This window comes from Bufo gargarizans, chromosome 7, assembly GCF_014858855.1.
Source record: "Bufo gargarizans isolate SCDJY-AF-19 chromosome 7, ASM1485885v1, whole genome shotgun sequence".
In the NCBI taxonomy this organism is placed as follows: domain Eukaryota; kingdom Metazoa; phylum Chordata; class Amphibia; order Anura; family Bufonidae; genus Bufo; species Bufo gargarizans.
In genome coordinates this window covers 186,465,870-186,490,557 of record NC_058086.1, presented here as the reverse complement: position 1 = coordinate 186,490,557, position 24,688 = coordinate 186,465,870, and the positions used below count along the sequence as shown (strand labels likewise).

The following is a 24,688-nucleotide window of genomic DNA, read 5'->3' as shown; positions in this document are numbered from 1 at the left end:
TTTATTCTCACTGTCTAGAGAGGAATTACCTTACTATACGACAAAGTGTATTTGGGAGCATCACTTTAAGCTCATTAAAAGCTGCATCCACTGCATTATGAATGGAGCTGTGTAGTTCCAGCAATGGATGCTATGCTGAAACAGCTGATCGGCATAAGTACGGGGTGTCAGACCCACGCCGATCGGATGTTGATGACCCATACTGAGGTTAGCCATCAGTAGTAAGGGGGTGGACAACACCTTTAATCATGTGACAACCAAAAGCGTTTGGAACAAATGAATTAGCTCCACCGATCAAGTCCTCCTGGTCTGCATAAATGTCATCTATAAATTCCTATTTAAAATAAATGTAGGTGGGAAAATGTTGGTTGACCCTAAGAATATTCGAACCATTTGTATTTACCAGTTTGCCAGCTGCCAAGTAAAAGGAGACAATATTTCACAATATTCATGTTACGGTCACGTAAAGTGGATTCCCTAAGCTGCAATCCATTTGGCACAGGCTAGATTGAAGTGTAGACTCCCCGATCTTCACCCTTATCTACTGCAAGGAGATATGGACTTTGCTTGCAGGAGGACCACAGGTCCCAATCACCAGAATAGTCATTGATTGAGGGTAGTAGTGCTAACGGGGCAGTGGCGTTGGTCAGGGTCATCACTAGGAGATAGTAATATGTCCAGGGTAAACCAGGAACATAATCAGGAACAGCCGGAGTAGGACAACAGTACTAGGCAGACAGTGCAGAGGCACAAGGCAGGTGCGTAGTCTGGAACAAGGTCCACACCAGGGTCAGGGACGATAAAAACAGTCCTAAGAAGAAAGTCTGCCAGGCCACATACACAGTATATTACATTTCAGCAAGTTCTGCAACACCAATTCTGATGTCTAAGCACATACCTGACGTGGACTAGCTTTGCCTAGGTAAGCTTAGGTATTGTATCACTCGTCCAGTCAGCATCTTCTTAGATATTGTGTTCATTTCTAAGTATGTATTTTTCCTTTATCGATCATTAGATGGTCCAGTGCTGCTGATTCACTTCAGAACATGTATGATAATTTGACCGGAGACGTCCTTGTATCTGCTGGCGTCATCGCCTATCTGGGGGCCTTCACTGCTGGATTTCGACAAGAATGTACCAGAGAATGGAGCAAGCTGTGCAAGGTAAACACTCGGAGTCTTTTTTCTACTGTTATTACGATACATAAGATTATATGTCATATTGGTCAGAGTATATTGGAGAATTTAGAACATTTACATTTATTTTAGTCTGAGCAAATGAATCAGTGGAATCCGGATATGGCGTGCGGTCACCAGATGTCCAGTCAGTGCAGTGATTTTGGTCCGTTTATACCAGTAAATAGCAATATTGCACTGCATAATACCACCATTACTGGTTAAAGGAGTTATCTTTAATAAGTTACAGTGAGAATAGTACAAATGAGTGTACCCTAGACTAGTGCTACCCTGTCTATGGTCTGTATCTGGTGCTGCATTTACATGAATGGCTCTGAGCTGCAGTAGGAGACACAGTCCAAGGTCAGTGGTAGAGCGCTTTCTGGGGAAAATAGATTTATTTAGAAACTACATAATTTTAAAATTATTTTATTAAAGACTAATTATGTGTTGATGCAGTGCCACCATATTCAGCTCCTTTATGGTATCTCAGGGACTTAAAAACATGTGGCTGAAATGACAAAAAATCTGTAGTCTTAGGCCTCTTGCACACGAACGCGTGCACCCCGTGGCCATGCTACGGGCCGCAATGCACGAACACCAACCGTGGGGCAGCCGCAGCAGATGGCGGACCCATTCACTTTCTTACAGAAAATAATGATTACATAGATTTACCTTTCATATTCTCTGTTTCAGAGTAAAATGATTCCGTGCTCGGAGGACTTTTCATTGAGTAAGACTCTTGGTGATCCAATTAAAATCAGAGCCTGGAATATTGCCGGTTTGCCGACGGACTGCTTCTCCATAGATAATGGTGTCATTGTGAGCAACTCAAGACGTTGGTATGTGCTGTGTAAATAGGTACTTTTATGTTTCTAGCTTAAAGGGGTTTTGCAGGATTATTTTCTTTTTTAAATGTCCTCTCTTCACCCAGCAGAACCTGTGGAGAGAATTATACTTACATACTCCTTGCTGCTGCGTTTGGTCTGTATTGCTCCTGGGCTGCCTTCACCAGATTGAACTGCTTGAGAGGCCATTTTGGTAAATTTAAAAGAATACAATTGGCAACTTCCTCCTGTAAGCTTTCTGCACAGATGGGGTCATGTGCACCACCCTGCAGCCAATGACTGGCCTCATCAGTGATGTGTCGCTAAGCGGCACGTAACCCAGCAGGCACATGCCGCTTGGGGACATGTCACCGCTAAGGCCAGTCACTGGTTGCAGCGGCTCACGTGAAGACAGTCCAGGAGCCATGGAGCCGGAGCCCAAGCAGCGGGAAGCAGGTAAGTATAGTGCTCCTAACAGGTACTACTGCGCGGTGGGGGGAACATTTAAAAAAATAATAATCTCACACAACCCATTTTAAGTTAATCATATTTTTCAAAGCAATGTCTTTTTATATATTGTTTTTCTTCTTCTGCAAAAATGTTGGTAACAGTCAGTGCTCCTTTTTGTCTGTTTTCCGCAGGCCCTTAATGATAGACCCTCAGGGCCAAGCTAACAAGTGGATTAAGAATTCAGAGAGAGACAACCAACTGAGCGTCATCAAATTAACAGATTCAGATTATATGCGAACTCTGGAAAACTGCATACAGTTCGGGACGCCACTTTTATTGGAAAACGTAGGGGAAGATTTGGACCCATCGCTGGAACCTTTACTATTGAAGCAAACATTTAAACAAGGTATGTGTGACGAAATAGTCACTGCAGGTAAAGTGTAGAATTACCGGGCAGCCATTCATACAGTACAGACCAAAAGTTTGGACACACCTTCTCATTCAAAGAGCTTTCTTTATTTTCATGACTATGAAAATTGTAGATTCACACTGAAGGCATCAAAACTATGAATTAACACGTGGAATTATATACATAACAAAAAAGTGTGAAACAACTGAAAATATGTCATATTCTAGGTTCTTCAAAGTAGCCACCTTTTGCTTTGATTACTGCTTTGCACACTCTTGGCATTCTCTTGATGAGCTTCAAGAGGTAGTCACCTGAAATGGTCTTCCAACAGTCTTGAAGGAGTTCCCAGAGATGCTTAGCACTTGTTGGCCCTTTTGCCTTCACTCTGCAGTCCAGCTCACCCCGAACCATCTCGATTGGGTTCAGGTCCGGTGACTGTGGAGGCCAGGTCATCTGGCGCAGCACCCCATCACTCTCCTTCATGATCAAATAGCCCTTACACAGCCTGGAGGTGTGTTTGGGGTCATTGTCCTGTTGAAAAATAGATGATGGTCCAACTAAACGCAAACCGGATGGAATAGCATGCCGCTGCAAGATGCTGTGGTAGCCATCCTGGTTCAGTATGCCTTCAGTTTTGAATAAATCCCCAACAGTGTCACCAGCAAAGCACCCCCACACCATCACACCTCCTCCTCCATGCTTCACGGTGGGAACCAGGCATGTAGAGTCCATCCGTTCACCTTTTCTGCGTCGCACAAAGACACGGTGGTTGGAACCAAAGATCTTAAATTTGGACTCATCAGACCAAAGCACAGATTTCCACTGGTCTAATGTCCATTCCTTGTGTTCTTTAGCCCAAACAAGTCTCTTCTGCCTGTTGCCTGTCCTTAGCAGTGGTTTCCTAGCAGATATTCTACCATGAAGGCCTGATTCACACAGTCTCCTCTTAACAGTTGTTCTAGAGATGTGTCTGCTGCTAGAACTCTGTGTGACATTGACCTGGTCTCTAATCTGAGCTGCTGTTAACCTGCGCTTTCTGAGGCTGGTGACTCGGATGAACTTATCCTCCGCAGCAGAGGTGACTCTTGGTCTTCCTTTCCTGGGGCGGTCCGCATGTGAGCCAGTTTCTTTGTAGCGCTTGATGGTTTTGTGACTGCACTTGGGGACACTTTCAAAGTTTTCCCCAATTTTTCGGACTGACTGACCTTCATTTCTTAAAGTAATGATGGCCACTCGTTTTTCTTTACTTAGCTGCTTTTTTCTTGCCATAATACAAATTCTAACAGTCTATTCAGTAGGACTATCAGCTGTGTATCCACCTGACTTCTCCACAACGCAACTGATGGTCCCAACCCCATTTCTAAGGCAAGAAATCCCACTTATTAAACCTGACAGGGCACACCTGTGAAGTGAAGACCATTTCAGGTGACTACCTCTTGAAGCTCATCAAGAGAATGCCAAGAGTGTACAAAGCAGTAATCAAAGCAAAAGGTGGCTACTTTGAAGAACCTAGAATATGACATATTTTCAGTTGTTTCACACTTTTTGTTATGTATATGATTCCACATGTGTTAATTCATAGTTTTGATGCCTTCAGTGTGAATCTACAATTTTCATAGTAATGAAAATAAAGAAAATCTTTGAATGAGAAGGTGTGTCCAAACTTTTGGTCTGTACTGTATGTAATATGTGGATGTCCTAATCTGCTGTTAGTGGCTGTCTGCTCCAGCTCATAGAGGGGGCGTCCCAATCAGGAAACCCCCCTGTATGCTGCCCATATACCCCCAATAGGGAATATGGACAGGGTTTTTTGTCTTTTGGGAAAATTGTTTGTTGTCTGCTTTATACATTCACCCACTTTCCAAGTCCTTAGTTACTTTTTTTTATTGTAACTTTTGTCTTTTTTATTCCTGCCTCCCTGGAACAGATGAAGGTAAACCACCTCATCATGAGATGTTTCATTTGGATTTGTGATCACTAACGTAGAACAGAGCACATTTCTGTTCCGTGTGTCGCCGATGTAGTTATTTTACAGTATGTGTGACACCACTTGTAGGTGAGGCTGTGTTTTGCATCGGGCTATGTGAACATGTTCAGTGTATGCGCCATTAAAACTCCTGCCACATACACTGAAATATAGCTATGGCCCCCTATTCACACAGTGGAGGAGAAAGAGAGCCTCTTAGCCTCCGCGAGGTGGTGAGCATCCGGCATACCATTTTATAAGGCATATTAAAGTGCAGCAGGACTGCCCTGTACAGTGGGCCTCCACAAGAAAACATATTCCCTAAGGTATGTTTGAATATAGTCACTAATATGAGCGTTGTGTGCCACGTTGGGAATTCCCTCAATGAATAGCTGTAGCGTGTTGTGAACAGGGCCTTTAAATGATAGGATTTAGATATATTGCGTTTTGTATATATGCAGTGTGGAAAAAGGTGCACTGGAGCATGATTTTTCTACATTGAAGTAGAAAATTTTATGGAAAACTGTGTACATTTTAGGATATCTTTTAAGCTTCTTGTTTTCTCTCCCTTATAGCAAATATATTTCATACGTAACCATGTTCACATGCCACATTTAAACCCATTGCATTTTATGCGTTTGTGTTCACAGGAGGCATGGACTGCATCAGACTTGGAGAAACAGTCATTGAATATTCCTGTGACTTCAGATTTTATATCACCACCAAACTCAGAAATCCACATTATCTGCCGGAGTTGGCAACAAAAGTGTCACTGCTAAACTTTATGATCACTCCCGAGGGTCTAGAAGATCAGTTACTCGGCATTGTTGTAGCAAAAGAGAGGTTGGTGGTTCATGCTTCTTCCATCTGAGGCTACTTTCACACTTGCGTTTTGGCTTTCCGTTTGTGAGATCCGTCATGGGCTCTCACATGCGGTCCAAAACGGATCAGTTTTGCCCTAATGCATTCTGAATGGAAAAGGATCCGCTCAGAATGCATCAGTTTGCCTCCGTTCCATCTCCATTCCGCTCTGGAGGCAGACACCACAACTCTGCCTGCAGCGTTTTGCTGTCCGCTTGACGAAACTGAGCCAAACGGATCCGTCCTGGCACACAATGTAAGTCAATGGGGACGGATCCGTTTTCTCTGACACAATCTGGCACAATAGAAAACAGATCTGTCTCCCATTGACTTTCAATGGAGTTCATGAGGGATCCATCTTGGCTATGTTACAAATAATACAAACTGATTCATTCATGGCGGATGCATGCGGTTGTATTATTGTAACGTATCCATTTTTGCAGATCCATGACGGATCCGCCCAAAAACGCGAGGGTGAAAGTAGCCTAAATATGTGTCGTTTGTAAGTTCGTGTCCTTGAGAAGGTCCTCAAGATTTTCCCTCTAAAGTTCTGAGAGAACCAGCTGAAGCCACAAATAGCATTGCAGCCATATTGTCGACTCAGCGGTCATACTGCTCTAGTCTAAAAGTGTTTCTCAGCATTCCTATGCCAAGTACCCGCTACTCAGTTTCACCAGGGTAACCCCCAAGGCTATCATCATACACTGTGCTTTGCCTATTAAAAGTAGTGGATAAGCACATTGGGAGTACCCCTGAAAAACTAGGCTCTAAAGCAAGGGTGCAAAACCTTCTGGTCCGAAGACCACATTGCCATACTGAACCATTCCCGCGGGCCACAATAAAACTTAGCGGGGTATTACTATCTCAGATATTTTTGACATACCAACAGTATATGCCATAAATGTCTGATGGGTTCCATTTCCTGGGGTCTCAGCTATAGGGAGAAAGTGGGTCTTCTTCTTCTCTAGTCAGCATCTCCGAGAGGAGGAGACCATTCATTCATGTAGATTCCACAATTCCCACAAGCTGTAACAGAGAGGACCACATATAGGTTGTCACATCTCTTAGGCTGGATTCACATCACCGTTTCATTTTCCGTTCTTCTGATCCCCAAAAAATGGATCCTGTGCATCCGTTATGCACATTTTGCATCAGGTTTAGCCATTTCCATCTGAGATCTGATTTTTTTAGAAGAGAAAAGAGGTTCTGCATGCAGTACTTTTTTTTTCTTTCTAAAAATATGCATTACGGATGCACAGGATCCATTTTTTTCATGTTCTTTTGACGGTTCATTAGAAGAACAGAAAATAAAACGGAGATGTGAATCCAGCCTTGCTTATATTCTGCTTATTGGAATGCCACACAGGGGTCAAGAGACCCCCTTCTCCTAATATGTGGGGGACCCAGAGATGGCTACCCAGTGCACCTTTACTGCTTGCCCATCCCTGTTCCTGAGCTGAGGCACTCCTCTATGGCACGGACATTACATGTGTGCAGCCACACACATACAACTGCTTCTGTGTCCAGATGTGTCCAACAGGGGCTGCATGCGGCCCCCGGGCTGCAAGTTGACCATCCCTGCTCTAGACTTTACCTATGTACTATCGCAGCTTTACAGTCGGTGTAATTTTACTTTAGCTTTGTGGTAACAGTTTTATTTTTTCTGTGACGGAATTTAACGTTACGCTTTACTTTCGCTTAGGCCTGAGTTAGAAGAAGAGAGAAATGCCTTAATTTTACAATCGGCAGCCAATAAAAAACAGCTGAAGGAGATTGAAGACAAAATTTTGGAGACTTTACAATCTTCGGAAGGGAACATCTTGGAAGATGAGAGTGCCATTAAGATCTTAGATTCAGCCAAGATCATGAGCAATGAGATTACCAAAAAACAGCAGGTGAGCAAAAAAATTTCTTTTTTGGGGTGCCAAATCTTGGTCAGTTTTATGACGGGGTCTAGGTGAAATCATATTAGTAATTTTGTGCCCAATGTTTCAGTTTTACCTGGACTGTTGCTTTAATTTTGAAAACAAGAGGATGAGTAGGGGGGTGTACCCAGTGGGCTCCAACCAACTCGACTAGTTCAGGCAGGTGCAGGAATCGAACAGCAAATGGATAAAATAAGCTTTATTGGTGGTTAATTTTCAAAACAGAAAACGCGTTTTGGGGTTACGGGACCCCTTTATCAAGTCTTTTGGATGGATGGATATGATAGGTGCTGGTATTGCACTATGGTGATAGGTGCTGGTAAATTTGCGCTGTTTCTATTGTTAAGTGGCCGGTGGTAAGGGCCTCTGTACACGCTGCACGGCAGTGCAGATTCTGGGTGTAAGAAAACACCGCACACCTGCAATGACCTCTTCTCCACCTACCAATCATATATTTCCAACGCACTCACCTCCATAATGCAGATAAACACGCATACACCCCTTTAGGGATTGAGATGTGTTACATACTTACCCTGTGAGCGCCTTCTTTCTCGCCACTATACGCTTTCATTTTGCCCTTGGCATAGTTGTATTGCTGTATTGTGATCCACTACAACTTTAGATTTTTTTTTTTACTTTCCATTTCTCTAGATTGCAGAGAAAACTGAACTAAAATAGCAGAGTCCAGAGAAGGTTACAGGCCCATCGCTAAACATTCATCCGTGCTGTTCTTCAGTATTGCCGACCTTGCCAACATTGACCCAATGTACCAGTATGCGCTCAACTGGTTTGTCAATCTCTATATCAACTCAATTCAAGACAGGTGAGAGCTGCTCTAACTTCGCACGTTATTACATATGTATTTGTGTGTTTACATATAACTTTTTTCTTTATATTTATTTCTGTATATATACCGGTAATTGTTACACAGATTTATTGCTTATTATTTTTATCATCTATCTATTTTATATACATATATTTATTATATTGTATTTTATTTATGTTTATATAATATAGATGATGATTTTCCTATATTCTTTTTTCAGCAACAAATCGAAAATCTTAGAAAAACGTCTACGTTACCTGAATGACCACTTCACCTATAACTTATACTGCAATGTGTGCCGCTCGCTGTTTGAGAAGGACAAGCTTTTGTTCTCCTTCTTGCTCTGCTGCAACCTCCTCATGTAAGTCTTCATCTGGGCACTAACAGGCGTCATAAACTACAGGCACATAACTGTTTGCCATCTTTTCTCACCTTCCAGTTTACACACACTTTTGACACTGATTTTGGCTCATTTCTGCCTCAAAATCAGCTCCAAAAAACGGCTCAAAACAGCCTCCCATTCATTTCAGTGGTAAATAGAACTTTCTTTTTTTTTTTACCTTGTGGAAAAAAGAATTAGCATGCCCTTTATTGGGCGGAATCCGCACTGCATCTTCCATTGAAATGAATAGGAAGCATTAAAAAACCGCTCCGTACATGAGCTGGAAATGCAGTTTTGTATTGAAGTAAATCCCCTTTGTTTAAAAAAAAAAAAGCATTACAAAAAAAAAAACATGCTTAATTTTGTGGCTTGGATTTCCAAAATCCATCATGTGAACATAATCTTATAAAAAAAAAAAATATTACTCTTTATCCATTCTAATTTTAGGGCAAGGAAGGAGATTGAATACCAAGAATTTATGTTCTTACTTACCGGTGGTGTGGGCCTACAAAATAATATTGCAAACCCGGCCCCGGGCTGGCTACCGGATAAAAGTTGGGATGAGATTTGCCGTGCAAGCGATTTACCTGCTTTTAAGGGATTGAGGTAACGGTTGTATAGAGCGTACCAGTTATAAAGTAGCATCTCGTTGAGTTCATTTGTCCTTTGTATATTACAGATGCACTTTACATAGTTTAGTACCTCCATTAAGGCTAAATGCACACGATCAGGATTGTGTGGAGATTTTCCGCGTGGATTTGCGTGCGGAAAGTCCGCACCGTAGGTCATGTACATTGTATTCTATGAGAATTTGAAATTTCATGCTGTCACGGCTGAGGATGGGGGAAACCCTCAGCCGTGTGATGCCAGATGATGTAGTGACTACTCGGCCATGAGAACAGGATAGGGAGCAGGTCACCTCCTACAGCGTCCCTACCCTGACCCTAACTCCTAACCTGCATGGGCCGACCTTTAAGGTAGGAGGACCCATGCGCAGGAACCTCGGAGCCCTGTCTTACCCTCCGCAGATCCCTGAGCTAGGAGCTGGGTAAGACGACCTACTCCTCCTTGGCACGGAGGAGCAGGAGTCTCAATGGCCAAGCTGTTGGGAGAAGGGGAACACAAACAGCTATACGGGAATGGCAGGCGAACGAGAAGTTCCACCAACCTGCCACAGCCTTGCTGACTGGATCCCTAAGCAGACAGGAATCCAGAACCGTATGCTGCACCAAACACAAAGGAAGGTCCCAACAGAACATAACATAAACATCACATACAACATCATACACATAAAGACATCTACATAACGACAATACTTTATGACCACAGGGGTGGCTCTCACTGGCAAGGAAGATGGAGGTCACAGGAGGCTGCTCCAGCAAGCATGGCTGAAGCAACCCACTGAGCCATGCTAGCAGTGAGGCTTTATAGGCCAAGAAGCCACACCCCACAGTCGGACACACCCAGTGACATCACACACACACTGGGAAGGGAGTTAACCCTTCCAGCACCACAGAAGGGAAACTCACAACTTAAAGGGGAAGTGTCCAAACAAATCACACTGTGGCTGTTACCGCAGGCAACGACATGGGTGGCAGCCGTCCTGGGAGACAGCCCGAAGGCCGGACACTGCCACCACATGTTCAACATACCAAACGTTGCCACGGGCAGCCACAGTGAAAGGAAAGTGTCAAAGTGCACACCAGACATACAAACGTGCATCCACACACGCACACAACTCTAAGGGAACCGCACACATAGCTGTTGTCCGCGGCAACCGCACTGAGGCTAACTACATCAAGCCCCAAGCTGCGGTTGAAACAACTACCCAAACCGCGGGCAACTGTAGGCGGCTCCCAAGGAGTCACGGCCATAACCGTGGCCGTGACACATGCACACGATACAGATTTTTTCCATGCAGATTTTGACCTACTGTGCAGATTCTAAAATTCGCAGCATATCAATTTATTTTATTTTTCCTGACCGGATTTTCTACATTCACTTTAAAGGGGCCAAAAAAATCTGCATACGGAAAATCCGCATGCAATCCGTAAGCAAATCCGCACCAATTGATGCAGATTGACCGCATGGATTTCCCTGTGAACACCTGCAGATTTCAGTGCAGATTGTCCGCATGTAAATCCTGAATGTGTGCACTTACCCTAAAGAATATTTCCTCCTAAAATAATCAACAGTAAATCCCTGAGATTGTTAAAGTTATTAAAAATTATATTTAGCAACATCCAATATGGCCGCCATTATAGTTCTTAAAGGGGTTGTCCAGCCTTCTTTTAAGAGATGGTCTATCCTTAGGATAGGGCATCATCCTTAGCTGATCGGCAGGGGGTGGCGTCTCAGACCCCCGCAGATTAGCTGTTCTGTGTAGCTGAGTTGCAGAAAGTCAGCACCAAAACTACACCGCACCATCAACATTGTAGTGGACAGAGCTCATCACCGCAGCGCTGCCCCCTTTGGAGTCAATGGCTATCAAGAAGGACAACCCCTTTAAAGGGATTGTCACATTCCTAAATCACTATATTTAAGAGTCATCTAGTTATGCAGTGATATAACCTCACCTCTAATTGCAACCATTTTGGATGTAATTAACAACTTGTCAGAAGTTTGTTTTTTTTGAGGCGCAGATTGCGGCAAAACAGCTAGTTGCGCCGCAATCTGCAACTTCTTCCTACTCATGCCAGGTCTAAAAAAGTGTGTGTGTGGGTGGGGGGGGGGGGGGGGATAAGGGCCGACATGCCCGTCTCATTTACCATTTCTATGCAAGGAAGCTGTCTTATATTTAGAACTGCCCCGCGCCTCTTCATAACTTCGGCGGAACCCCCGCCAGCTATAGGGCTTTATTAAGAGCAGAGTCTAACACACTGGTCTTAATAAATGTGCCCATATTTGTTGTCAAGAATTGCAAGAATCGCTTTACACATAAGTTGCTTCTATGAATTACACAGTACATATAAATGAAAGGTATATCAGTTATAAAACAAAAAAAACTAAAAATATATATAAATATCTAACATTAATATTAAGACATAGGTGTAATAAATATATTGTAACATTTAATGTATTATTTATATACATATATACATATTTTATAAATCTTATTCTATAGATGTTCGAAATATTTAGTTTCCCTAGGGTACCTTTTAATTTTCTACATTGTACCATTTTGTGTGTTGGAATGGAGTCATAGATTTTCTATTTCTGAGTTTGCAGGTGTTGTTCAATAATAGTTTTCAATTTTTTAAAGAAATGATGTGGTTTTTGTCCTTCAGGACAATTTTTTGTCCTTTAGTCTATAGATTGTATTTCATGAAGTATACATTCTTGTATGAACAGAGAACATTGCATTGAAAATCCCAATGTGTGGCACACGTTGTATGACAGCAGAGAACCGCACAATGTTCCCTTACCTAACCCATTTAATGAGAAGCTGAACGAGCTTCAGAAGATGATTATCCTGAGGTGCCTGAGACCAGACAAGGTAAGGAACGTGCAATGTCTATTTATTAGCTTTGCTTGTAAAGTATTGAGACCTATGGAGCATGATAAAGATAGGCGAGTCTCCTCGCAGTACTGCACATGACGCTCCACCGCTTCATTCTCTTTTATGGGGTTGGTGAAGACAGGACTCCATCAGTCTCCTAGAAGTTAGACCGATATCCACAATCCCGCTTCATTCAGAATAGGGACTTGAGAATGCCGTGGGTTCTAGAGGTCGACCCCCAGTCGTCCTCCATTTATCACCTATCCCGTAAATAAGGGCTAACCCTTTCACCATAAAAGGGGTCTCCAGTTTAGAAAACATATTTCCATATAATCAGGGGATTTCCATCCAGGATCCTCATCTCTTGCCCGGGGCGGAGAGCGGGTACAAAGAGCGTCTCTCTCTCCGGAGGAACCTGTCGCGTCCCGTGTTACATAGACAACTTATTGATTTGAAGAGTCACTGTGTAATGCTTAATTTCTCCTGTGGTAGCGCTGCAGGAACATAAAGCACTTACCATCAGGTTTCCCCCCATATTACAGGGTCCCAGTAGGATTGCTTATTGTTCACAAGACTTGCAGAGATACAGACCGATGTAGGAACAGGATGTTTTGAGGCAGTATTGGTGTAGGCAGCGGGTACATATCAAATCTCCCCATCTGCTATATGTAAAGACTGACTCTAATGTACATCTCCATTTGTGACTATTAGATGAGCCCGGCCGTGACCAACTATGTGACTGACAAACTTGGAAAGAAATTTGTTGAGCCGCCTCCATTTGATTTGTCAAAAAGCTATTTAGATTCTAATTCTACGATCCCACTCATCTTCGTCTTATCTCCTGGAGCCGATCCTATGGCAAGTAAGTAAGACCAAGCGATTGTCAGGACGTACACATTTGTATCTTTACTATCTACAGTGGGAGGACACAGACTAAGGCTACTTTCACACTTGCGGCAGAGTGATCCGGCATGCAGGTCCGTCGCCGGAACGGCCTGACGAATCCGGCAAAACGTATGCCAACTGATGGCATTTGTAAGACTGATCAGGATCCTGATCAGTCAGAAAAATGCCTGATCAGTCAGAAAAATGCATTGAAATGCCGGATCCGTCTTTCCGGTGTCATCCGGCAAAACGGATCCAGCATTTATTTTTTTAACCTTTTTTCCATGCGCAGACCAGAAGGACGAATCCGGCATTCTGGTATTTTGAATGCCGGATCCGTCACTAATACATTCCTATGAAAATGCCGGCATTCAGGCAAGTCTTCCGTTTTTTTGGCCTGAGATAAAACCGTAGCATGCTGCGGTTTTATCTCTGTCCTGATCAGTCAAAATGACTGAACTGAAGACATCCTGAACGGATTGCTCTCCATTCAGAATGCATGGGGATATACCTGATCAGTTCTTTCCGGTATAGAGCCCCTGTGACGGAACCCTATGCCGGAAAAGAAAAGTACCCTTAACTTAATGGGTTATTCCATGAAAATTATTTATCGATTCTCTACAGGGTAGGTGATAAATATCAGATTATTGGTAGTCCACTCCTGTGAATCCCAATGATCATGAAAACTAGGGCTCTCTGAGTCTGAGTGAAGTAATCGTGTGCATGTCAGTCCTCAACGCCATTCGCTTCTATGGTCACTGTCTATATCAACCTCATAGAAGTGAATGGAGCGTGGACCGACATACCTACTATAACACCATTCGGAGAGGGGACTCTGGGACATCTCGGGGATAACCACTTTCGTAAGGCCACATGCATGTGACCGTATCCGTTTTTGCGGTCTGCAAATCGCGACTTTGCAAAACACAAATATCGGCCGCGTGCATCCAGCATTTTCCCTTCTGCATGCCCCACTATATATACCAAATGCCTATTCTTGTCCACAAAACCGCCAAGAATGGGAAATGTTGTTTTTCTTTTTTTTGCGGTGTGCTGTCCGCATCTTTTGCGGCACCATTGAAATTTATTGGTCCGCATCCGATCCAAAAAAAAATCGGATCGGATGTAGACCAAATCTACAGTTGTGTGCATGAGACCTAGGTGTATCTGCCATTTCGAAGCAACTGAATTCTTTTCTGTAACCAGTATGTAATGCAGAGCGTGAGGTCCAGTGAGCACAGAGCAACAGCCCTTAGGGAGGGGATCAGCAACCTCTGGCATTCTCCACCTCTATGGGAGTTCCAGGTACGGCTGAGCAAGTGTGCATGCTGGGAGTTATAGTGTAACCACAGCTTGAGTACTGGAGGTTGCTGATATTATACTCAGTGCACACTTTCTCTGTCTCATTTACTGATTTTCATTACCAGTCATAACCCTAGGACAATAACGCCTTTTTTCTGGGAAAAAAGAAACACCCCGTGCATCTTCTGTTTGTGTACATGCGATATATCTATTCCTCATAAAATATGATATCGTTATAAACTTTCTGTTTCAGGTTTGCTAAAATTTGCCAATGACAAAAATATGGGAGGGGGCGACAAGTTCCAAGCCATCTCCCTAGGACAGGGACAGGGGCCGGTAGCTGCAAAAATGATAAAAGAGGGAGCAGCAAACGGGACGTGGGTTTGTCTGCAGAATTGTCACCTGGCTGTGTCCTGGATGCCAACGCTGGAGAAGATTTGTGAGGAGTTCACCAGTGACAACTGTCACCCAGATTTCAGGCTGTGGTTAACTAGTTATCCTTCACCCAAGGTAATTAAATCCTGATTACAATCAGATATACATGTAATATACAGTAGGTCTATATCCTTGTGGGGGTCATTTATCATTCTCAAATACGCCTAAATGGTGTGCAAGCACGCCCACCACTGATGGATTGCAGGGGGGTCGTAACCATGAAAACGAGCAGTGTATAATGTGATGGAAAAATAAGTGAAGCCAGCAAAGGAGGCAATATGGACAATCACAATACATTAGTAAGTGCCTTGTATTAACTTTCTCTACGTGATGAATGCCATTTGCTGGACTGAGACAACCCATATAATTAGCAAGTTGTTGGAAGACTTGTGTGCGTATATGACCAAGCTCTATCCAATTGCCAGTATTTAGCTTCTCAGTCTTGACAACACTTGTGTCCCCAGTTTCCGGTGAGCATTCTCCAGAATGGTGTGAAGATGACAAACGAGCCACCAACGGGACTGAGACTCAATCTGCTGCAGTCGTATCTCACGGACCCGATCTCTGACCCACAATTCTTCAATGGATGCGCAGGGAAAGAGCAAGTAAGAGGTTTCTTTTCCATACATCTAATATATGAGACTATAGGAAGAACATGGAAGTCTAACTCTGTGCTGTCTTTTATGTTCCAGGTATGGGAGAAGCTACTTTTTGGGGTGTGTTTCTTCCATGCTTTGGTTCAGGAAAGAAAGAAGTTTGGTCCTCTGGGATGGAACATTCCTTATGGATTTAATGAGTCTGATTTGAGAATTAGTATTCGGCAACTGCAGGTGATTGTATTACATTTTATATGACACTTTCCATTGTAACATGATTAAATGTAGACTATATGGCCATATTTCCAAGCACCCTCTGTTTCCATAATACCATTCTGATGTTCAGAACATATTGGATAGTACAGTGGCTCTCTTGGCAGTTTACCCCTGATAGTACCCTTGTAGTCCCAAACAGGGGCGGACATATACAGTAGAAGGCCCCAGTTAAAAACTATTATGTAGGCCCCATCCTGCTAATCCATCAAGAGTGAGGGGCCCGTTATAATGCTTCTTGCTCCTTTGTATGATCCTCTAGACCAGGGATGCTCAACCTGCGGCCTTGCAGCTGTTGAAAAACTACAACTCCCAGCATGCTGTAATAGCTGTAGACTGTCCAGTCATGTTGGGAGTTGTAGTTTTGCAACAGCTGGAGAGCCGCAGGTTGAGCATCCCTGTTCTAGATAATCCTTTATCTGATAGAAAAGAATCAGTAATTTTGAGCCTAGAGAACATTGTACCCATTTCTTCATTCTGGTATAGAGCCTGCCTTGCCTAAAGGGCCCCTATGCAGCTACATATGCTGCACCCATAGCATGTCTATCCCAGGTCCCTAAAGATGTGTGTTAGAACTTTTTTTGCTTTCAAATAATGTGTTTTTTTCCCCTTGCTATTTCAGCTCTTTGTGAATGACTATGAACATGTACCATTTGAGGCCATCTCATACCTAACCGGAGAGTGTAACTATGGAGGTCGCGTGACAGATGACTGGGACCGGCGCCTCCTACTGACCACTCTGGCAGATTTTTATAATAATGACATCATTGAAAATCCCCGTTATCCCTTCTCTCCGAGTGGGAACTACCTAGTCCCACCTAAAGGCACTTATGAGGATTACATTGAATTCATCAAGGTGAATCTCAGGCTCAACTCTATGTTGATGGTTATATTAGTATTACTCAGCAGTGCGTCTTATAGTCTGAATGCTAATGAGCTCTTCCATCATGGAAGCGGTTGCCAGCATGTGGAAGGCGTGGGGAGCGATGAGGGAAGCGATGTGCTGGCTCTACTCACCCTCCCTGGTCTTCTTCTGGGCCCAGCCTGTCACGTTCAGGTGTGGGAGGAAAACACCACACCGAACATAGGAGGGAAAGGGTAGAGGGAATAAGACTTGGAAACTAGGGAAAGGAGATGGACAACTCCTAGTAAAACCCTAATCAAAGTCCTGACTAACTACCAGTATGAACAGACCCCAGAGGTAGGTGAGCTTATACATAGGGATACCTAATGTCCTAACTCACCCTATAGGACCCTGGTACTAATGTCAGAACTGAAACAACCTGTTCCTACAAAAGGAAGGATGAACAGGAGTCTCCCTCAGGCCTTAATACAAATGACAGGGAAATGCAACACACAAAATAACCCAAACAAAATACAAAGGGAAAGAAAACACTTAACTTCAAGTGGCTATGACAGCACCAGGAACTCAGCCGAGATCCACACACCAGCAATTCACAACTCAAACTGAAGCTATAACCGCATAGCATAGTGGGAGAAACAGCAATAAATAGAGAAGGTAAAATGACCATAATAGCCACACCTGAGGAAAGAAAGCGTGGCAAGCACCAGAAACATCACATACGTAATTTGATCCCAGAAACAACACAGACGTCATTTGATCCAAACAGAAAACATGTCAGATCAAACCACGTGTTGCCAGTCTCACAAATCTCCTGCCACCTGTCGCAGGAACGTCCATGACACAGCCAAGGCATACAGAGCCAAGACGTAGTGCATGTCTGCGCGCTCTATGACATGACGCTGAGGTCTGATGAAGTTCTCATCTGAGGCTCATGAGGTCTGATCTGAGGTCTCATCTGAGGCTAATGGGGTCTGATCTGAGACCGATGAAGGCTAGGGGGGCTCTGAACTGATGCTGTTGGAGCTTGAGGGTCTAAGGGTCTGATCTGAGTCTATTGGGGGTGTCATCAGAGGTTGATGGGGGTTTGATCTGAGGTGAGGGAGGCTCTGAACTGACGCTGATGGAGCTTGGCGGTCTGAGAGTCTGATCTGAGGCTGATGGAGCTTCGCGGTCTGAGGGTCTGATCTGAGGCTGATAGAGCTTGGAGGTGTGAGGGTCTGTTCTGAAGGCTGATGGAGCTTGGGGGTATGATGAGGTCTGATGGAGCTTGGGGGTCAAATTGTTTGGTCTGATCGGAGGTTTTATGAAAAATCAGGGTCTGATTTTAGGGTCTGATGAGGCTTGGGCATATACTCTGATTTGTATTAAATATATATTTTTTATTTTCCTCCTCCAAATCTAGGTGCGTCTTATAGTCTGGTGTGTCTTATAGTCCGAAAAATATGGTATATAAGAAATTTGACATCTTGGTTATACGAAACTCTTTTTATAAGGAAAAAAAATAAAGTTATTTATGTTGATTTATCTAGAATCTGGAGATTTAGGGTGGCAGAGGAACAGCCTGCTAGAGTTCACCAGATCTGGCCTAGTAAATGCATATTTGTAAATGCAGATGTGGACACAGCCTTATTTGGTCAGTTTGTAGTTTTTGCGCTCCTTCTGGTAGGTTGGAAGATTGTGATGGCAATCAATTGTTAAGGTGTCCAGATGGCAGATGCACAGCCTGGCACTCATTACACACACAGAGTCACAGAGCTTATGGCCATATGGGGCTCAGAGGCCATCCAGTCAGAAGCAACACTTATTAAAAAGTTGTCTGAACACAGGTACTAGATATGGTAGATATAATCGACATAGATGGTTGAGTTATTTTGTAACCACATTACTGTATGTTACTGATTTTATACTGATCTTGATGTACAGCCAAAGCTGCATTCAGAAATCTGCTGGTTGCCACTGGTAACAGTCAACAATCTGGATGACAGACACACCCCAACAGCAAGCGTTAAATTGACAGGTGGCGAGCTGTGCTAGTTACATGGCATGTCGCCGCTCACTAAGCTATTGACGCAGCGCACGGTTCCAACAAGCTTACTATTAGAGCTTTATGCTGCCGGAGTAGCGTAGGACACATCTGTCAATTTAACCCTTGCTAAATCTGTAGTTTTATTACAACATATTACTGTACATTGCCTGTGGTAACGGTTCCAAGTCCGAGAATGCAGCTATTCAGGCAGCAAGGGCTGCTGGGAGATTTCCTCTCTGGAGCCAGCAGAGTTACAGCATAGAACAGAAAATTCTTATAACTTTTTCCTATGGGACCTTTAAATAACCTGCTTGAATCACATTAAGGCCTCGTCCACACGGCCGTAAGTGTTTTGCGGTTTGCAAATCGTGGATCAGCAAAACAAGGATCCCGGCCGAACGCATGCCACCATTTATTTTTTATGTCTGTAGAAATGTCCTATCCTTGTACATAAAAAGGAGAAGAATAGCACATGTTCTATTTTTTTTCTTTTTTTGCGGGATCGCGGAACGGACATACGAATGTGGACAGCACACGGTGTGCTGTCTGCATCATTTGCGGCCCTATTGAAATAAATGGCTCTGCACCCTTTCTGCAAAGAATGCTAATCGGGTGCAGACACAAACTATAGTCATGAGGCCTAACAGAGGAATGCACAAACAATATTACCAGTTCTCTATCTATAACACTTATATGTATGAATCTCTTACTTCTTCCGTCTGGCAAGAGACTCCCTTTCAGTCAGCATCCGGAGGTTTTTGGATTACATGAAAATGTTGACATATCAAAGGATCTGCAGCAAACGAAAACCATTTTTGAATCCCTGCTTCTGACTCAGGGGGGAGGTCGCCAAGGAGGCTCATCCGGGGCCAGTGATCACACGCTGTATGAAATAGCTAATGATATACTCAGCAAGGTGAGCTCTTCACAATGTACTTTTTCCAGACATCCAGATATTGATGATCTATCCTTTCGCATAGGTCATCAATATCAGATCGGTGGGGGTCCGACACCCAGAACCGCCGGAGATCAGTTCCCTGTAGCTGCCAACGCCAGGACTAACACTTCAAGGAGTAATGGGAGTTGAGCTGCAGGATCAGGCATGGCCACCACACATTGAATGGTGCTGGGTAGGGATGAGCAAACTTTTTTTAAGTTCGGCGTACAAGGTTCGGGTTATCTAAGAATTCTGTTAAGGTTATGGACTGTGGTAGCGGAATCCATAACGGAACTCTCAGATAACCCGTACCTTGTACGCCGAACTTGAAAACACAAGTTCGCTCAACACTAGTGCTGTGCTTTCGGCTCCATTCAAAATGTTAATTCCGGTGCCAGCGGCTGCAGAGGGTGCCAGGTGTTGGACTCTCATGATCTTATATGGATGGCCTACCCAGAGGATAGGTCATCAATATCTGAGCCCAAAAAACTCATTTAAAGGGGTTGTTAAGTTATTTTTTATTGACCTATCCTCAGGATAGGTTATCAATATCAGATTAGCGGGGTCTGACACCTGGCACCCCCAGAGATCCGTTGATCTCTGTAGCCGCCAGCGCCAGGACTAACACTTCAAGAGAATGGGAGCAACAGCAGCGGTGAGCAGGTGTAATTACAAGAAGCCGGGTGTCCGACCCCTGCTGATCTGATATCGATGACCTAAACTGAGGATAGTTCATCAATACAAAGAACTTGGACAACCCCTTTAATATACCGTACATTTCTATGAAATTTATCCATTTGATGTTAAATCCGGCAAGATTTTTCACATCCAGGTAAGTAGTAGTATACAAATGGAGGAAATCTCACTATTATACTTATCTCTGCAGCTACCTAAGGATTTTGACATTGAGGTGGCCCTGCAGAAGTTCCCAGTGCGATATGAAGAGAGTATGAACACAGTGCTCGTGCAAGAGATGGAGAGGTTTAACAAGTAAGAGAGAGGTCGTTTCCCCTTATAGATTGTAAGCTCTGCGCTTGTCGTCAGTTGTATCTGTTTTAGGCTTCATGCACACGGCTGTTGTTTGGGTCCGCATCCGAGCCGCCGTTTGGCGGCTCGGATGCGGACCCATTCATTTCAATAGAGCCGCAAAAGATGCGGACAGCACTCCGTGTGCTGTCCGCATCCGTGGCTCCGTTCCGCAGCCCCGCAAAAAAAAAATAACATGTCCTATTCTGTCCGCGATTTGCGGACAAGAATAGGCATTTATATTGCCGGCGCCCGTTCCGTTCCGCAATTGCGGAAGGCAACACGGGCGCCTTCCGTTTTTTGCGGACCGCAAAAAAACGGCACGGTCGTGTGCATGAGGCCTTACACTGTTTGTTTAATTGTCTTTAGGCATTTGTTATGTTATGTTATGTAAGTATTTTACCTCCTCGTTTCTTTATGTAAAGCTCCAAAAAGAAGAGTATAGTAAATAGTAATGGTGATTGGAAGCTACTGGTTCTCCTTGTGGAGGTGTCTTATATGAAGTCCTCCCTGGGAAAGGGTATGCACATTAGCTCTCCTCCAGAAGGAAGAAACTGTCTCTAGTGCCACCTATAGGCAGCTACCCTGTAAGTCAGTGCCATTAAAGACCCTTGACGCGTGACAAGGCATATTAGCCAAATTCAAAACATCCATCTTAGTAATAATTAGGATTATCAAATAGATTGTAATGAATTGAATTAGTTCAAAATCAGCCCCCTGGCCCGCCTGCTCAAGAGGCTCCCCCTTAATTCACAGGCCATATTGCCTGGCCCTGTAAATCTTACACGGGCGCTGTTGCTCAGAATATCAGCTCAAGCGCAGAGGTTCTCCTGCTGCTACCTGAGGCAGTGCAGATACCAACTGCACATGCGACATTGACGTCTGGGTACACCTAGAAGTGGAGGCGCTGTTCCTCCATCCGAAAGCAACCGCTTTCACTTACGGGTGTAGCCAAACGTCAGCGCCGCATGCACAGTGAGCCGCAGCAGAAGTTCTGTGCCTGCACCTATGCTCGGGGCAGTGGAGCAGGTGCGAGACTGATAGGACAGGCGAGATGAGTCTAGCCCTGTCAATGAAGGGGGAGGCGGGAGTCTATTGAGCAACAAGGCCAGGAGGTTGATTTTGAAGGAATTTGATTGTTAGAATCTATTTCAGTGGTTCTCAACCTGGGGGTCGATCGGGCCCTTTCCAGGGGGTCGCCTGGGGCTTCCTATTGTGGGTCGCCCGCACAACGGCAGCGGCCCCTTATCCTCGCGCACAGGAAGTGATGTCCTATCACTGCCTGTGCTTGAAGGAGCCTGACGTCTGGACGGGTAAGTCGGGCCGCCTGTCTGCTGAGGTCCGAGTTTTTTCGTTAATGACACCGCCGCTGAGCACCACTGCCACCAATGATTTAATTGAGCCTGGCTAATTTATTTTAATTATTTGGCTGAGCAAGGCTTAATTTTATTGGGGGGGCATGAAGCACCGCTGATTTATTTATTGGGGGACCCTGAGCACTTCTGATTTATTTATTTGGGGGACCCTGAGCACTTCTGATTTATTTATTTGGGGGGGAGACTTGAGCACCACTGATTTATTTATTTGAGGGGTACCCAACATTTTGTCTTTGTGATTAATTACTCTGCTTTAATTATTGTTCAATTTGTAGCAATAAAATACATCCTGCATATCAGATATTTACATTACAATTCATAACAGTAGCAAAATTAGTTATGACGTAGCAAGGAAAAATATGTAATGGTTGGGGGTCACCACAACATGAGGAACTGTATTAAGGCGTCACGGCTTTAGAAAGGTTGAGAACCACTGATCTATTTGCTCATCTCTAGCAACAATGATACCTAATAATTACCACCAGGTGGCGCTCGGATACCAGTAACATAACAGTAATTACACAGTACGAACAGTTAAAGGGGTTTTCCGGGCTTTTACTATTGATGACCTATCCTCAGGATAGGTCATCAATATCAGATCCCCCCCGCCGATCAGCTGTATGAGGAGATGACCATAGACTGCAGTAGTGGACACGATGAAGGAAGCTTTAGCTACCATTACATAAATGATACATTACGCTAATCCAGAAAGTTGAAGAATCTGACAGTGTTTCCAGCAAGAAAACGGAATGAAAAGATGAAACAAAATGAACCAATGTGATAATTCCTCTACAAAATTAATAGGAGAATTTCTGTTACCATTTTATTTTGAAATAGTTTCAATACTTTTCAATACGGTTTCAGAGGAAGCATACCGCCATGCAGGGTAGGTGCCCGTAACAAAAAGCCATCGCTCCACTCGGAACGCCCATAGTAATGAATGGAGGGCAGCCACACATATATAGCTGTTCTCCATTCACTTTGGGGGTCCCGTTTGGAGATAGGAGCGGGTCTCAGAGGTGGGACTCGCACGCATAGGACATTGGTGGCACATCCTAGCGATATGCCATCAATGTCTGAGGTCTTTTTAATGTAGAATTATTACAAAAATGCTGGGATATTGTACTGTTTGTAAGTTCAAAGGGGTTTTCCAGGACTTTATCCTTAGTATAGGCCATCAATTTCAGATCGTTGTAGGTCGGACTCCTGACATCTCCAGCGATCAACTGATTGACAGGGCCACATCACCCCAGAGCAGGCACAGCTCCATACATTTGATAGTGGCCATGATTGGTACTGCAATTCTTTCCCATTCATTTAAATAGGAGAGAGCTACAGCACCATTTACCCAATACACTATCCTTAGAATAATCATTCGCATGCACTCATTTATAGTATTATATCTTCCTTTATGTGTTTTCAGCTTAATCCGTTCTATAAGGACAACTCTACAAAGCCTTCAGAAAGCCATCAAGGGACTTGTTGTTATGGACTCGGAGCTGGAGGCCCTGTCTGGAAGTTTGATCGTAGGGAAAGTTCCTGAAACATGGGCAAAGCGATCTTATCCTAGTTTAAAACCTCTAGGAAGTTACGTCATTGATTTCCTGTCCCGGCTTAAATTCCTACAGGTAGGTAGAAGGGCAGTGTTCATGGCTGAGACCCCATCACGAGAATAACTGGGTCTTGGTCGATTCATTTTTTTTCTCCTTAAAGCATAGCTTCTCATAGTCAAGGAAATGGAGTGATGCTGGGCAGGAATAAAAAAATATATAAGCCTTAGGCCTCATGCACACGGCTGTTGTGCGGCCGTTCCATGCATTGGGGACCGCAATTGCGGTCCCCAATGCACGGGCAACATCTGTGTAGTGGGCCGGACCCATTTAACTTAACTTGTGATGAATGGGGGTCCCAGTGGTCAGACCCCCACCAATAAAAAATGACATATCCAAGTAGTATACCATAACTTACTGTGAAGGGAAATCCTCTTTAACATTTATTTAAAGGGGTTGTCTGGGCTTTTACATTTGATGACCTATCCTCAGGATAGGTCATCAATATCAGATCGGCGGGGGTCCGACACCTGGCACCCTGCCGATCAGCTGTATAAAGAGATGCCGCACGCAGTGCGCACTTGCTGTCTTCCGTCTCTCTACCTGTTCACTGCTGCTGTCTATGGCAAGTTGGTAGGTCATCAATAGTAAAAGCCCGGACAACCCCTTTAAAGACGTCCTATAATAAATATTCCACCATATCAAAGCAATTATTGTGTTTCTTCAGTTCCATAGGATTTCAGTAGTAGAGAAGTGAACACACCTTGCATTCTAAATACCGTCATGTCTTTCTTGTAGACTTGGTTTGACTTTGGAAAGCCTCACGTCTTCTGGCTGTCCGGATTCTTCTTCACACAAGCATTTTTGACTGGTGCCATGCAGAATTATGCCAGGAAATACAGAATCCCTATTGATTTAGGTTATGAATTTCAGGTGAGTAACACCAGTCTGCACGATACTGATGACCATCCGTTTAGATCGGGGTGCACAAGCTTTTCTGGTTGGGGGACACAATGTCAGACTGAGGGAATCCCAAGGGCCGAAAATAAAAGTTAGAGGGGTGATTGCCAACTGAAATACTGTATTTATGGCACATT

General features: G+C 43.9%; 1 protein-coding gene across 1 annotated transcript in view; it reads left to right on the top strand.

Moving 5' to 3' along the window:
• DNAH12 (dynein axonemal heavy chain 12) overlaps positions 1-24,688 on the top strand; it is a 165,470-nt gene that overhangs the window by 71,818 nt on the left and 68,964 nt on the right. The window contains 19 exon segments of the mRNA XM_044302476.1: positions 1,016-1,163; positions 1,872-2,017; positions 2,644-2,858; positions 5,478-5,670; positions 7,391-7,583; positions 8,265-8,280; positions 8,283-8,436; positions 8,660-8,800; positions 9,269-9,427; positions 12,173-12,317; positions 13,032-13,182; positions 14,761-15,017; positions 15,407-15,547; positions 15,635-15,772; positions 16,434-16,667; positions 19,430-19,618; positions 20,526-20,629; positions 23,465-23,669; positions 24,390-24,629. Coding sequence (XP_044158411.1) covers positions 1,016-1,163; positions 1,872-2,017; positions 2,644-2,858; positions 5,478-5,670; positions 7,391-7,583; positions 8,265-8,280; positions 8,283-8,436; positions 8,660-8,800; positions 9,269-9,427; positions 12,173-12,317; positions 13,032-13,182; positions 14,761-15,017; positions 15,407-15,547; positions 15,635-15,772; positions 16,434-16,667; positions 19,430-19,618; positions 20,526-20,629; positions 23,465-23,669; positions 24,390-24,629 — 3,169 coding nt within the window.